Genomic DNA, 13,927 nt, shown 5'->3' on the forward strand with positions numbered 1-13,927 from the left:
ACATGGAAGATCCAAGTTACTGCTACTTTTCTCAGTATTATTGGCATTACCCTCAGCTATTGAGAAAAATACAAAAGAGTGTTAATATATAGGTTGAGAAATTTCAGAAACCAGGCTAGACAAAATTTCGTACAATACATCAACCAGCCCCTCTAGTAAGCGCAACAAAGTGTCAGGAAACTGAATGCAGGCCAGGTGCTCTATAAACAAGTATCTTCTCAAGGTCTCCAGACTCCTGCCTTTGGGGAAACCATGTGCATGCATGTGAGCTGCCCCGAGCCCCTCAGCACCACGCCCATAACTGAGGTCAGCGTCCAAGCACACAGGCCGCCACTGATGCCTGAGGTGGGTCAGCACAGGTGCCTGTCCCAAACGCCCTACTGGACGCTCGTTCTTTCTGTGTTCACAGTCACAATATGGCTTTAAAATATGGCATTTCCTGCAAGCCACGTTTTCTTGAGAGGAGGAAGGTACAAAACCCAAACTAGAGGAAGAGAACCACAGTCTGTACCAACAACTATGGATTTCTGAGAGTTCAACCTAAAGAAAAACTCTCTCTCAGCAATCTGGAATTTAAAGTCGTAATCTTAGTAAGCATAGAGAATAGAATAATCAATACTCATATTTGATTTTATATATATATATATATATATTTGTGTGTGTGTGTGTGAGGAAGATTGGCCCTGAGCGAACATCTATGCCAATCTTCCTCTATGTAAATGTGGGACACTGCCACAGCATGGCCTGATGAGTGGTGTGGAGGTCCACACCCAGGATCCAAACCGGCAAACCCATGGCCGCAAAGCAGAACACGCAAATTTAACCACTAGGCTACCAGGCCAGCCCCTCAATAATGATACTTAGTATAAAACATTTCTAATACATTCTTTTAAAATTAGGAATAAGGCTTATTTCACATCACTAAAATCTGTTTCGACATAGACTTTAACTTGTTTCTCAGGGCTCACAGCCTTGGCTACAACATGTAACATGCCCACACTGCGCCGGGGGCCAGGTCCACGGGCTCCAGCATGCAGAACACGAGGGCATGCGCCAGGCCAGGCTTCCACACAGACAGACAGCACACACGAGTGACCGACCACAGCATGCAGTAAAGCAAATGTTTCCTCGACTGAAGATGGATGGTATGCGTTTAAAATCAGGCAAAACACTCAACTACAGGGTCCAGGGAGCTTTTAGAATCACCTTCAAGTCAGGTCTGTCAACCCTCCAGGCTGGAGTGTTACGGTGAAACCTCTGGACCTGCCAATCTGACCAGCCCCAGCCACACTTACGCTCTCCAGCCTGTCTGCTGGACACTGCAGGCAGCGCCGTCATGAACTAAAGGACTCCTGAGGGGTCACTGCTCTTGGTCACAGTTCCAGTTCCTATAAAACTCTCATCTGAAACCTCACTTCCTGTAGCACAGCTGAATTTCTGACTCTATCCTCACTACATCACCTAATTGTTTTAATATTTGCTGTTTGGCTTTCAGGATTCAAGAAGCTAAAAAATATGTAAATATTCATAAAGATGTTTTCCTTTTCTTTGTTATTACTCTATTTCAGAGAAGCAAATTCTCCATCAGCCGGAAGGCAGACCACATCACTGCTCACACGGATCTCACTCACCAGCTTCTCCCCCTGGTGTCTCCTACATCACAGAATTCCAAAGATAATCTGGCCCAAACAATTAAACTAACGGAAACAGGCCATCAAAGGAGTAAGCAAAAAGATTTGTGCTCTAAAACTTCATTTTAAAATGTACCACTTGGAGCGCCAGGTATTTTCCCACAGGAACAGTGTAACAAACTCGTTCCTATGCAGAACGGGCACCACGTGGAGCACAGCTGGACTGACTACTTTCTGACTTTCTTTTTATGGGAAGATTCACACAACATTTTATTTAAAGGTCCTTGGGGAGCGAGTCCTTCTCCATAGCCCACGAGCACCCTTTCACAGGGTGCACCGTCTTCCTCATCAGACGGTCCACGCTCCAGTTACTAAGACGTGTCCTATTAATATCTCCATTAGGGAAGGCAGGATCAGAAAGAACAAAATATAAAGAATAACTTGGGAAATTAATTATTTATCATTCCTTCTGACTTCCATTAGAAAAGAGAATAGATCCTATCGTTTACTTTTCCTTTCATCACGTAAAGAAATAACTAAGTTCCATAGGAAGAAACACAAAACTCTATCTTTAAAATTACCTAGGAAATTGGGCAAAACCAAACTCTGTGTGTTATCTATGAAACGCACCTTAGAACTCCCAAGTGCCACATTATGGAGCCTACTCAGCCCAGAATCAGGTTATCGCTCGTACTGGACAAAGTGTCATAACAATACCGAGGAGGACATTTGAAAAAAGAAACAGGTTCGGGTGCAAGCGACTTTCAATGGAAGCAAGTGATTGCAACAGGATGGCTGTTGATGGCAGCGGCGCACGGAGCTCACTTACAGGCACTAACTTCCAGTACCACTTGGAGGGAGACTGCCCGGAGCAAGGGAAGGAAGGCAGGAGAGGAGCGTCAGCAGGGAAGGTCCATGTGTGGAGGGACGTGACACCACGTTCACACAGCATTTACAAGAGAGGCGGGACGTCTCTGAGAAGGAAGATCTGTCCAGCGCACGTGGCCTGGACATTCTGTATTCTCAGATGACTCAAGTGGAAGGTCACAGGCACCTCTACAACACTGGCCTCTGCAGGAGCAAAGAACACTCCGGAAACTTGGTAGAGGCTGGGCATCGAAAAGGACAGAGGCCAACCAAGACTCAGTGCCTCATCTGTGCCCCTCGGAGGAACAAGGAGGTTCACAAGCAGGCCCAGTGTGTGGTGCCCACAGCATCCCCAGAGTCCAGGAGCGAGCAGACGCCGAGCGATGGCAGACATGGCTGGGCCACGTCGTGCACGCGTTCAAGGGACGCAGTCACACGTGCTCGGCAAAAAATGAAATAACGTCAGGGGAAGAAAAGGACAGAAATGACCGGAATGCCTAAGGCACCGTCAGCATCATTTCATTAGACAAGTAATATTTATCCACCTGAATTCCACACTGGGTTTGAGAGATCTACAACCAGTTGCATAGACCCCAGTGTAAGGGATTGTCAAGGGGACCCTTGGCAGTAGGCAATTCACTCCGCATTTGCTGACTTCTGGAAGTAACTCCTGGGTAGCCCTGTCACCCCTTACTTTTGAGCTTCCCAATACCTCCCAACATCTCCCTCACCCTCTCAAGCTAAACACAAGACTACTCCGGGCCAGGGGGAAAAGGGGAGCCAGCTGCCAGGGGATCGAGGAGACCCACTCCTTTCTTAGTGAGTAAAAATAAAGACTAAGCAAGGAGTACTATGATGTGATTCTCTAAGACCAGGGGCACAGAACTCCGTGCACAGCAGAGCGGTTAAACTAGCCCGTTACCTTCTGACGGGCCGGGCTCTCCAACAGCTGCTGCTTTAACTTCACTTCCTTCTCTGTTATCTCTCTCATTTTAAGATTTACCTAAAGTAGAAGAAAAACGCATTAAAAAGGCAATTGCTTTCCGACACTGGTAGCCATATCTTTACTTTGCCACCCAGAGACCCCACTTCCCTTGTTTTAACTCTGGACTCTTAGACACAGGTGTTCTTTAGGCCAATTACACACATGCAGAAATATACGGACCCCACGTGGTCTGTGACTCAACGTGGACAAGGTCAGCCTGCTACTCCAGGAAATACTCTGTGCCTCCAAACGCTCGCGCAATGCTTCCAGCTCACGACAGATCAACAAGCCCCATCACTGGACGTCTACGGTGCACAAGCAGCACACGTGCTCCGTCAGCATCAACAAACACTGCTGATGAACAGTCTGGCTGAGATGCCCCCTGCAGAGCCTAAGGGGCGGCTCACCCAGGCCCCCGAGCACACAAAAATAACACTTGGTAACTTTAATCCCAAAGCTTTAACTGCACAGCGCTTAGATAACTAACACAACTTCTTGGAAATTAAAGCATTCTCTCCTGGAATTATTAACTCAAAGATAAAACCAAAATTGCAATTATAAAATACCATGAAGAAAAATATTCATCAATGGTTAAAAGGATGTGGTCGAAGCTATAATCAGAGGAAAAGGCAGATTTTATTACTAAACAAGAATATAGCTAAGTGAACTCAAGCAAATCAAATCAAGGAAGTAGAAAGATTATTTTTTAAAAGAAAAATCAATATAGAAAAACTTAAAAATAAATGAATTAGAATGGATGGATAAGCAATAAAGCAAGTACTGTAAAATATAAAATCTAATGTAAAATGTAAAACATTGTAAAATCTAGGGGGCGGGGACATGAGTGTTCTTTATTTCTTTTTTTTTTTAAAGATTGGCACCTAGGCTAACAACTGTTACCAATCTTCTTTTTTTTTTTTTTTTTTTGCTGCTTTATTCCCAAATGCCCCCCCCCGGTACATAGTTGTATATCTTAGTTGCAGGTCCTTCTAGTTGTGGGATGTGGGACGCCGCCTCAACGTGGCCTGACGAGCAGTGCCATGTCCGTGCCCAGGATCTGAACCCTGGGCTGCCGCAGCGGATTGCACGAACTTAACCACTCGGCCACAGAGCCGGCCTCCAAATTGTTTCAACTTAACTGCATGTTTAAAATTTTTCAGAATAAGATACTGGAAATAAAAAAAATTTTTAGAAAATATGTTTCTGCCATAAGCTAGACAGCTTTCAAATATGGAAAAGATTTTCTTTCTTTTTTTTTTTGAGGAAGATTAGCCCTGAGCTAACTACTGCCAATCCTCCTCATTTTGCTGAGGACGACTGGCCCTGAGCTAACATCCATGCCCATCTTCCTCTACTTTATACATGGGATGCCTACCACAGCATGGCTTGCCAAGCGGTGCCGTGTCCACACCCAGGATCTGAACCGGCGAACCCCGGGCTGCCAAGAATCGGAACGTGCAAACTTAATCACTGGGCCACTGGGCCAGCCCCAGGAAAAGATTTTCTGATTAGATTGGTGGTGACATTAATGAATGTAATTTTTGATACTGTATCATGAAATGTGACAACACTGGGAAAATCTATGCAACTCAGTGGAACACTTTTCCAAATGACCAATGTGTGATGTCACAGAATTACAGGCCAGCAAAAGAGCCAGGAAGGACGCAAAGAAGATACAATGACTTTAATATAACAGAGTACAAAAAGTTCACTGACCTAGCATCAAGAATACTAGATAAAAGAATTCTTAGAACAATAAAAGGACAAATAATCCATTTCAAAATGGGCAAAGGATTTGAAGAGACGTTTCTCCAAAGGAGATGTACAAATAGCCAATAAGCACATGAAAAGAGGTCCCCGTCATTAGCCATCAGGGAAATGTGAATCTAAACCACAATGAGATGCCACTTCACATCCTACAGAACGGCTAGAACTGAAAAATCAGAAAAACAAGTGTTAGCAAGGATGTGGAAAGTGGAAACTTCAGCTACTGCTGGTGGAAACGTAAAATGGTGCGGTCGCTGTGGACAACAGTTCGCCACTGCTTCAGAAAGTTAAACAAAGAGCCCCATACGACCCATCAGTTCCACCCCGAGAGACACAGCCAGGAGAAACAAAAACGCATCCTCACAAACACTTGTAACAAGTGTTCACATCAGCACCATTCGCAACAGCCAAAAAGCAGAAACACCGCAAATGTCCCTCAGCTGAGGAACAGACAAACAAAACGTGACATAACAAGTATTACTCAGTCATAAACAGGAATGAGGTGCTGATAAACGCTACAAGATGGCTGAGAGTTGTGCTGAGCTGAAAGAAGGCAGACGCTCAAGGCCACCTGCTGTATGACTCCAGGCATACGAAGTGTCCAGAAGAGAAGAATCCACAGAGACAGAAAGCAGATGAGTGACCAGCAGGGGCTGGAAGGGGTGGAGAGCGAGAACTGACGGGCACAGAGTCTCTTTCAGGGTGCGAGAAAACGTTTGGAATTAGTGGTGGGAGCTGTACGACCTTCTGAATATATTAAAAACCACTAAACTGCACACTTTAAAATAGTGAGTGGGGGCTGGCCCCATGGCCTAGTGGTTAACTTTGGCACACTCCACTTCGCCGGCCTGGGTTTGTGGCTTTGGATCCTGGGCATGGACCTACACCACTTGTCAGCCATGCTGTGGCAGCGTCCCACATGTGAAGTAGAGGAAGACTGGCACGGATGTTAGCTCAGGGCAAATCTTCCTCAGCAAAAGAAGAAGAAGACTGGCAACAGATGTTGGCGCTGGGCAAATCTTCCTCAGCAAAAAATAAATTAATTTAATTAAATTAAATAGGGAGTTTTCAGCATGTCAACTGTATCACAATTTTTTAAAAAAAATTTAATTGATAATGGTTTCAAATTCCACACTGCAATTAACCTTTGAGAAACTACCACTTATCAAGCTTCAGTGTAGAATCAAAATAAGACGTGGATAATTTTCTGAAAAGATTATGAAATACTCTCCCCTCTCCCAACCATATACCATTTGGAGCCAGATTTCCTTCATATACTTCAATAAATATAACACATTATAACAGATAAGATGCAAAAGCAGGGAAGAGAATCCAGCTGTTTTCTAGTAAGCCAGATATTAAAGAAGCTGACAAAATTGTAAAATATCACCATTTATTTTTGAAAAGTTATTTTTCATAAAAAGTACATTGTTCATATTAACATGAAATGAGCTGTTATTTTTAAGTGAATTAATAAATATTTTTAAATTTTCTTGCTTTTAATTTCTAATATGGTACATAGTGATAATTTTTTTTTTAATTCTTGGGGTCCACAGTAATTTTTAAGAGTGTGAAAGGGTCCTGAAACCAAAGAGTTTGAGAACTATATCTGTACAAAGGAAGAACAACACAAATGGAAAATACGTGGGTAAATATTATTCTCTGTTTTTAATTCCTTTAAAGGGAACTGACTATTGAAAGCAAAAATCACGTTTCGGAGGTTATGATGAAATGAATGACAAGAGTAGCACAAAGGTCAGAAGGGGAAAGGACATTTCCGACACAATCCATGAAACGGTGTCACTCTGCTTGGAGGTGGAATGTGATAACCTGAAGATGTATATTGTAAACCTTAAAGTAGCCTAAAAAATACTGGAGAGAAAATGACACGAAATAAAATAAGACACTAAATAAGATAAAATTGGGCACTAAAAAGTACTCAATCCAAAATAAGTCAGAAGAGAAGAAAGACAAAGAAAAACTGAGATAGAGAGAAAGCAGACAAGATGGTAAAACCCAGACACCTCCATAATCACATTAAATGTAACTGCTGTAAACATTCCAATGATAAGGCACAGACTGTCAGACTGAATAAAAAAGCAAGACCAACTTACAGTATCCATACGAAACTCACTTAAAATAGAAAGACAAGAGGTTAAAAATAAAAGGAAGGGAAGAGACACACCATGCACACACTAGTTATAAGAAAGCTGGAGCAGCCATATTAGTATTAAATGAAGTAGACTTCAGGACAAAGATTATCACTTGTGATAAAGACAGACATTTCATGATGACAAAAGGGTTAATTCATCAAGAAGATATAAAAATTCTACAAGTGTGGGCCGGCCCCGTGGCCTAGTGGTTAAGTTCGGTGTGCTCCACTTCAGTGGCCCAGGTTCAGTTCCCACTCATCAGCAGCCATGCTGTGATGGCAACCCACATAAAAAATAGAGGAGGACTGGCACAGATGTTAGCTCAGGGCCAATCTTCCTCGAGCAAAAAGAGGAAGATTGGCATCAGACATTAGTTCAGGGTGAGTCTTCCTCAGCAAAAAAAAAAAAAAAAATCCCACAGGTGTATAAATGTAGTAACAGTGTGGAAAGACATAAAGCAAAAACTGAGACAACCAAAAGGAAAAACAGACAATATTACAGCTGGAGATGTCAACTCTCCTCTTAGAGTAAGTGACTGACAGGGCAAGAAGACTCCAGAAGATGCAAACACCACCAACCACCAATCTGAAGTGACAAAGAGCACTCTACTCAACGCCAGGACAAATATTCTTTTCAAGTGCACAAGAAACATGCTGCAAGACCATGCGCTGGACCAGAAGACAAGTCAATAAATTTAGGACTGAAATCACACAAAGTATGTTCTCCGACCACAACAAAATCAGAAACCAAAGCACTAAAAGATATTTAAAGCCTCTCCCCCTTACAAATTTGGAAACTAAACTACAAACTTGTAGATGACTCCCTGATTAAACAACAGTCTACACGTGAAGCTGGCAATCTTGAAGAGGATGATGGAAGCCACGACACATCAGATGTGTAAGGCGCAGCTAAGGCCCTACTCAGGAAGACGCAGCCTTAAACGTTCATATTCCAAACCAAGACGGGTGGAAAGGAACTAATCCTCTACCTTAACTAAAAGGAGAGCAAATTAAACTCAAAACAAGTAGAAAGAAAAAATAATAAGGCAAGAGGAGAAATTAAACAGAAAGCAACAGAAAAAAAGCAAGTCTTTTAGGAGATTAATAAAGTCGATGCGCCAGATGAGCCAAGGGAAGGAGCAAACACGCAGTCGCCCAGAGCAGGGACAAGCAGGGACAGCGCCACAGAGCACACGCTAAAGGGTGACAAAGAAACACTACGAACTTTATGCCAATCAAGTCAACAATTTAAGGAAAACTGACAAATTCCTTAGAGTCACGAGTTACCAAAACTGAGCACCAGCGCTGGAGAGAGCCTACCGGAAAGCAGCGGAGCGAGAGCCCCCGGCCGGAGCTCACAGCTCACCCACATCAGACGGTTCACATGAGGGAAACTCCATTAAGTGCCAGAAACTTAAATTCACATGGAAATGCTGAGAAAATTGCAAAACATGGAAAACATTGAATAAAAATGTAAATACTGGGTAAGGGGAAAAAAGGTCATGAGAAACTGAAGCATTAACTCCAGGAAAAACAAAGCACGGCTCAAGACAAGGGGCGCGTGGTAACGTCAAGTCCGACCACTGACCTGGTCCAAGCAGTCCACGTGACCATGCAGAAAGACGTGGACCAGAGGGGAGGGTCACGTGAGCCATGATCAACATCTGTAATAAGAGTAAGTCAGAAGGCAACATCTTCTGGAGCCAGGACAGGCCCCAAGTCAGAGACAGAGTGCGTTTCTTGAAAACATGGAGGGAACTACCAGAATTCACATGCCAGAGCACCACAGTGACGCTGCTGGTCTGTACGAAGGCCACCTTCTACATGGGAGCCAAGTCCACAGGGAAACAGAGGCGCCGGTAACCTGGGAAGGCATTTAAAACAGAAGGCAAATGGCTAACACCCTAAATATATGTATGAGAAAACTGATGAGGGGGGGAAAAAAGGAACGTACCCTCCCACAAGAAATACGGCCAAAGATAAACAAAGTAATCTACCAAAAAGACAGACAAATAGCCAAACATATACTCTATTTTTTAAGTTTGCCAGTGAATGAAGAAATACAAGTAAAAGACGAGACTATTTTTCACCTTTTGAATTGGCAAGTATTTTTTAATAATATCCAATATATGACAAGACATGGAAAAAAGACACATGGACTAAGAGTATGAAAAAAAATGGTACAATCTTTATGGTCAGAAATTTGGCAAAAACCAATCCAAAGCCTTTAAAAAGGAACCTCGGCTAAGGCACAACCACTGTCCACCAAGAGTAAGTGGAAGGGAAATAATTGTGACCATACACGGAGACCCCTGCACGGAGCGTGAGGACAGCTCAGCCTCTCACGCACTGAGACCGCAGCAGGCAGCGGCCTGCTCACCACATCCTGCCAAACGCAAACCTCGGCCGCCGCTCCCGCATCTGGGAAGACCCAATGCGCTTTCAAGTCGATATGTTACACTGAACAAATGAGAACTAGGAGAATGCATCAGAACACCACATCTACAGGTGGTAAGCTTAAGGAGTATTTATATCTTGTTCTGTCTGCTCACCCAAGTTCTCTAAATTTTTTATAATAAGCATGTCATTTCTTTTATAAGGAGAAAAATTAATAAAAGTCGTTAAAGAAAAAAGTTGAAACTTGAACTTCTGGTCATAGGAAGCTCATGCTAGGATTAAAGAAATATCACCCAAAGGTTCAGTCTCCTAGTGAAACATGCACCTAAACACTACATTTTAACCAAATTCTTGCGGAGCACCTCCCACATGCACAGTATTATTCTAAGCTGGGGGAAGAGTCAGATGTGATACCCACCACCAAGATGTGACCTTAGGGGCACTGAGCCCACACCAGGACCCAGAGGTTCCACTGAGTCCTAGAAAAGCCCTCTACCTCCCCACGGGATCAGAGATGTAAGGCGGTCTGCCCATCCACCTGACTCCCCAAACCCACACCTGGGTAGGAAACCAAGGACAGCGCAGGGCAGTTGTCTTAGGAGCCACAATGCACACCTGACAGAAAGCTCGCCTGTCACAGTGATGCAGGAGGCCAGCACACAGGGAACCCACACAGACTCTGGCCTGGCTTTGCCACGTTCTTCAACAAATCCCATGGCCACTGGATTTTTATTTCACCTCTTATAAAGCCCTTACATTATAAAGAATACACGTGCAAATGGTATAATGAAATAATTTAAAAATTCTTGTACACTTTACAAGGAGCTGCTTAATCTTCTATGTCCTTTGTTTTGTTAGCAAAGTGTCCCCACTGAACGCCTCTTTGCAAATAAGGAGGCTAAATACCCAAAAGGCTAAAGTAAGGTAACCCTATAAATAATCACATGCTGCTAAAATAAACATTCTCTATACACACTGTACAAAAGATGACACTGTAAGCTTTCGAAAGCAAAGGGAGAAAGCAGCATTTAGGAAGATACCATTCTTAATGCTCAAAACGCCGTTTAAAACTGAGAACTCCAATGCATATAGGTACTTAAGATAAAAATAAAAAGAATTTACTAATTAAACCATAAACATGCCCGTATTTTCAACTACAAGCTCATCAGCCCCTGCTCTGCTCCTTCCTCGTCCCCTTCAGGAGGGACACCTGCTTGCTTCTTTTGTTTGAACCACAGCAGACACATTTCCGGTCACAGCACATTTACCTGCTGGGGTCTGGTGTCAGCAGGACCCACAAGGGAAGTGCCGCTCTCAGGGGGAAGAGGACCAGCCACCCAAGGAGCACCCCGGCCTGTCCACACTGCCCGATGAGGGGATGACCCACAGAGTCACATTCTCGCTCTGGGCACGGCTGCAGCACTCACCTTGTTGACCCAGAACACCATGGCATCCTCGAGGTCATACGGAAGCTCCTTCGAGGCACTGAATGTCGAGAAGCGCTTGACGCTGGCCACGACCTTCTCGATGCTGATCATCTCCACGGTGTAGGCCATCATGAGGGCGTCCACCATCGCCATATGGGCACTCTGGGAGCAGAGGCAGCAGTTAATTGCCCAAACCTGCCTCTCCTACCAGGTTCAATGCGGAGACCCTACTCAGACTCCAAACTCTGAGGTTCCATTGTTTTTCTCCTGTCTGTGTAAGGAGATTTTACGATCTTTATCCACACGTTGCCCCTCCTCGGGGTGAGCCAGCGCGGCCCCCTGTAGTGTGGAGGGCTTGATGCCTCCTTCCTCATCTCCCTGACAACCCTGGGAGAGCCCGGACGGGGTGGGCGTATCTTTCCTTTGCAGCTGAGGGAAAAGGTACGGGAGGGCAGACAGACGTGCCTGAGGCCACAGGACCCTCAACAGGCCCTGGGTACCAGTCAGGAGCTCTGCACACTAAACTCATGCCGTGCCTTACCCCGTTCCTTCCCAGAACCTGAGTAACATTCTCTTGAGCCACAACACGTCATCCACAAAGTCCAAGAGTGAAAAACCACAGAGCATAAACGCCAGTGAACAGCCCACACAGAAGCAATGTAGGAGGCACCAGAACTGGCTTAGACCTGGAGCGGCCTGGAAAAGTCACGTCAGTGGTATGGCTTTCAGAGAAAGATGGGGAGGGGGATGCTTAAGGGAGAAAAAGGCATATTTATTTCTTCATTTTGGCACAAAAATACAAGATATACATGAAACAATCTAATAAAATGGGCTCAACGATTACATGTCACACCTGCAGAAAAGCCTGCCTCCAGATGTTCTTATTAACGTGCCTCGACTCAGCCTCCTCTCTCACACGGCACGCACAGGAGAAAAAGAACTGAGAGGAAGCTGTTTTTTCCCTGTTTTCGAAAACAATCACTCGCACTTAGAGAAATATATCACTCAAGACACCACCGCACACACTCAAACCTCGGCCAGCTTGTGGACACTCGTGCTTACACCATCTTGTGCCTGAAGTTTCAGGGCCAACTTTGCCTCATCCATGCAGCCGAGCTACACATGGACAGCTGGCGACATGACAGGCTGGGGCGCCCATGAGTGCCCATTGCACCAGAGGCTCCTGCCAGCGGGTATGAGACAAACGGTATCCCTGGCAAATGCACCCGACACACTGGAGGGGGGGGGGGGGTACAGGCCACTCACCATCTTTATGGGTGCGCGGCTGAGGTCAGGGTCCATCACGGGGGTGTCATCGCTCTCCATCACGTAAATCCCTTTCCGGGACAGGGCCTGGATGACAGACTGATGTCCCTGTAAGGCGGCCACCTGGTCACCTTTCAGGATGAGGCTGCAGACACGGCAGTACAACTCGCTGGACAGCAGGAGCTTGATGACAGGCGGCTTGATGTGCTCCTGCTCATACTGGTCGATGTAAAAGGGGTCCCTGAGGTCCTCGGGGATGTTATCTGAGCCAAGGAAAGATTACCATGTGAGCACGACACCCACTGCAAAATGCTCCCAGAGGACAAGGTGCCATTAATTACGACGGGCGCCTCACAATATACAAGACCCCAGCTAGTCCATAATCCCATCATCTCCTCCACTGGCAATGGGAAACTCACTCCTCATCCCCCATGGGGACACGGCAATGCACATCACTTAGTAACCTCACCACCTCATGGAGCAACTCTCCTGACGTAGGACAGTGAGAAGCAGGGGCAGGAGCCCTGAGGGGGTTGGTGGGGCTGAATGAAACCAAGACGCAGTCAGGCTAGGACTGCACAGCGCCTGATCCACCACAGGACAGCGTGTGGCACACAGAACAGGGACCTGGTCACACTGTGGGAACAGCATGTGGCACACAGAACAAGGACCTAGTCACACTGCGGGGACATTGTGTGGTATACTCAGCATCACCCCTGGGGAGGGAGCCAAGCGCGTCCTCTTTCTGATGTCAAATTGGAGACAACAAGCAGGCCAAACACCATGGTCTTTGCAGAACAGAGTGCCAGGCCTGCTGCCGCTGTGACCATGACAACAGAACAGCGGCAACAAGCCTTTACTATCTTTGGACCAGGTGGCATTAAACTCCACTTGAGCCATGTTACTTAAGCACACCACAATTCTATCAAATCAAGACTGTCCCTACGTTACAAATGAGGAAACTGAGGCACAGAGAGAGTAAGCAATGTGCCCAAGGTCACAAGAGGCAGGAACCAACTGTGGACACAGTCCAATCCACAGCATCTATACTGCCTCCTGCACCAACACACCAGCCACATGTGTGCAGCTGGGGACGCCCACTTTCTGGACAGCTGTAATGGTCTCCCCAATAGTGTCCTACACGTTTGCTCTGCAAGATTGCCAACTGCCGCCCCCCAAAATGAGGGGGAGACTCTGTAGTCCAGCACATTGGGAAACACCAAGTTAAACAGAGTAGGCTGATTTCTTCACATGAAGACCCCTGGACCTTTAACACACTCCACGCCCTAAGACCTCCCCCACCACAGCTTTCTGGAACTGTCCTCACCTCTGGAAGAGTTCAGAAAAGCCTCGTATCTGCAAAAATGCTAGAGTGGGAAAGCCATGACACCAAGCACTGAAACCCGCGGTCACACTGGTGCTGTGCACAAGGACA

At 45.5% G+C, this 13,927-nt stretch overlaps 1 protein-coding gene across 8 annotated transcripts in view; it reads right to left on the bottom strand.

The window, feature by feature from the left end:
* CAMSAP1 (calmodulin regulated spectrin associated protein 1) overlaps nucleotides 1-13,927 on the bottom strand; it is a 66,655-nt gene that overhangs the window by 25,327 nt on the left and 27,401 nt on the right. For 4 of the 8 annotated variants that reach the window (XM_070518340.1, XM_070518335.1, XM_044778368.2 and 1 more), the window contains 4 exons: nucleotides 12,493-12,755; nucleotides 11,227-11,388; nucleotides 3,421-3,501; nucleotides 2,461-2,493 (listed from right to left, as the gene is read on the bottom strand). In XM_070518340.1, coding sequence (XP_070374441.1) covers nucleotides 2,461-2,493; nucleotides 3,421-3,501; nucleotides 11,227-11,388; nucleotides 12,493-12,755 — 539 coding nt within the window. The remainder of the gene's footprint in view (nucleotides 1-2,460; nucleotides 2,494-3,420; nucleotides 3,502-11,226; nucleotides 11,389-12,492; nucleotides 12,756-13,927) is intronic. The other 4 variants (XM_070518338.1, XM_070518336.1, XM_070518337.1 and 1 more) reach the window with 2 other exon arrangements.

The sequence above is a fragment of the Equus asinus genome, chromosome 10, assembly GCF_041296235.1.
Source record: "Equus asinus isolate D_3611 breed Donkey chromosome 10, EquAss-T2T_v2, whole genome shotgun sequence".
Taxonomy (NCBI): domain Eukaryota; kingdom Metazoa; phylum Chordata; class Mammalia; order Perissodactyla; family Equidae; genus Equus; species Equus asinus.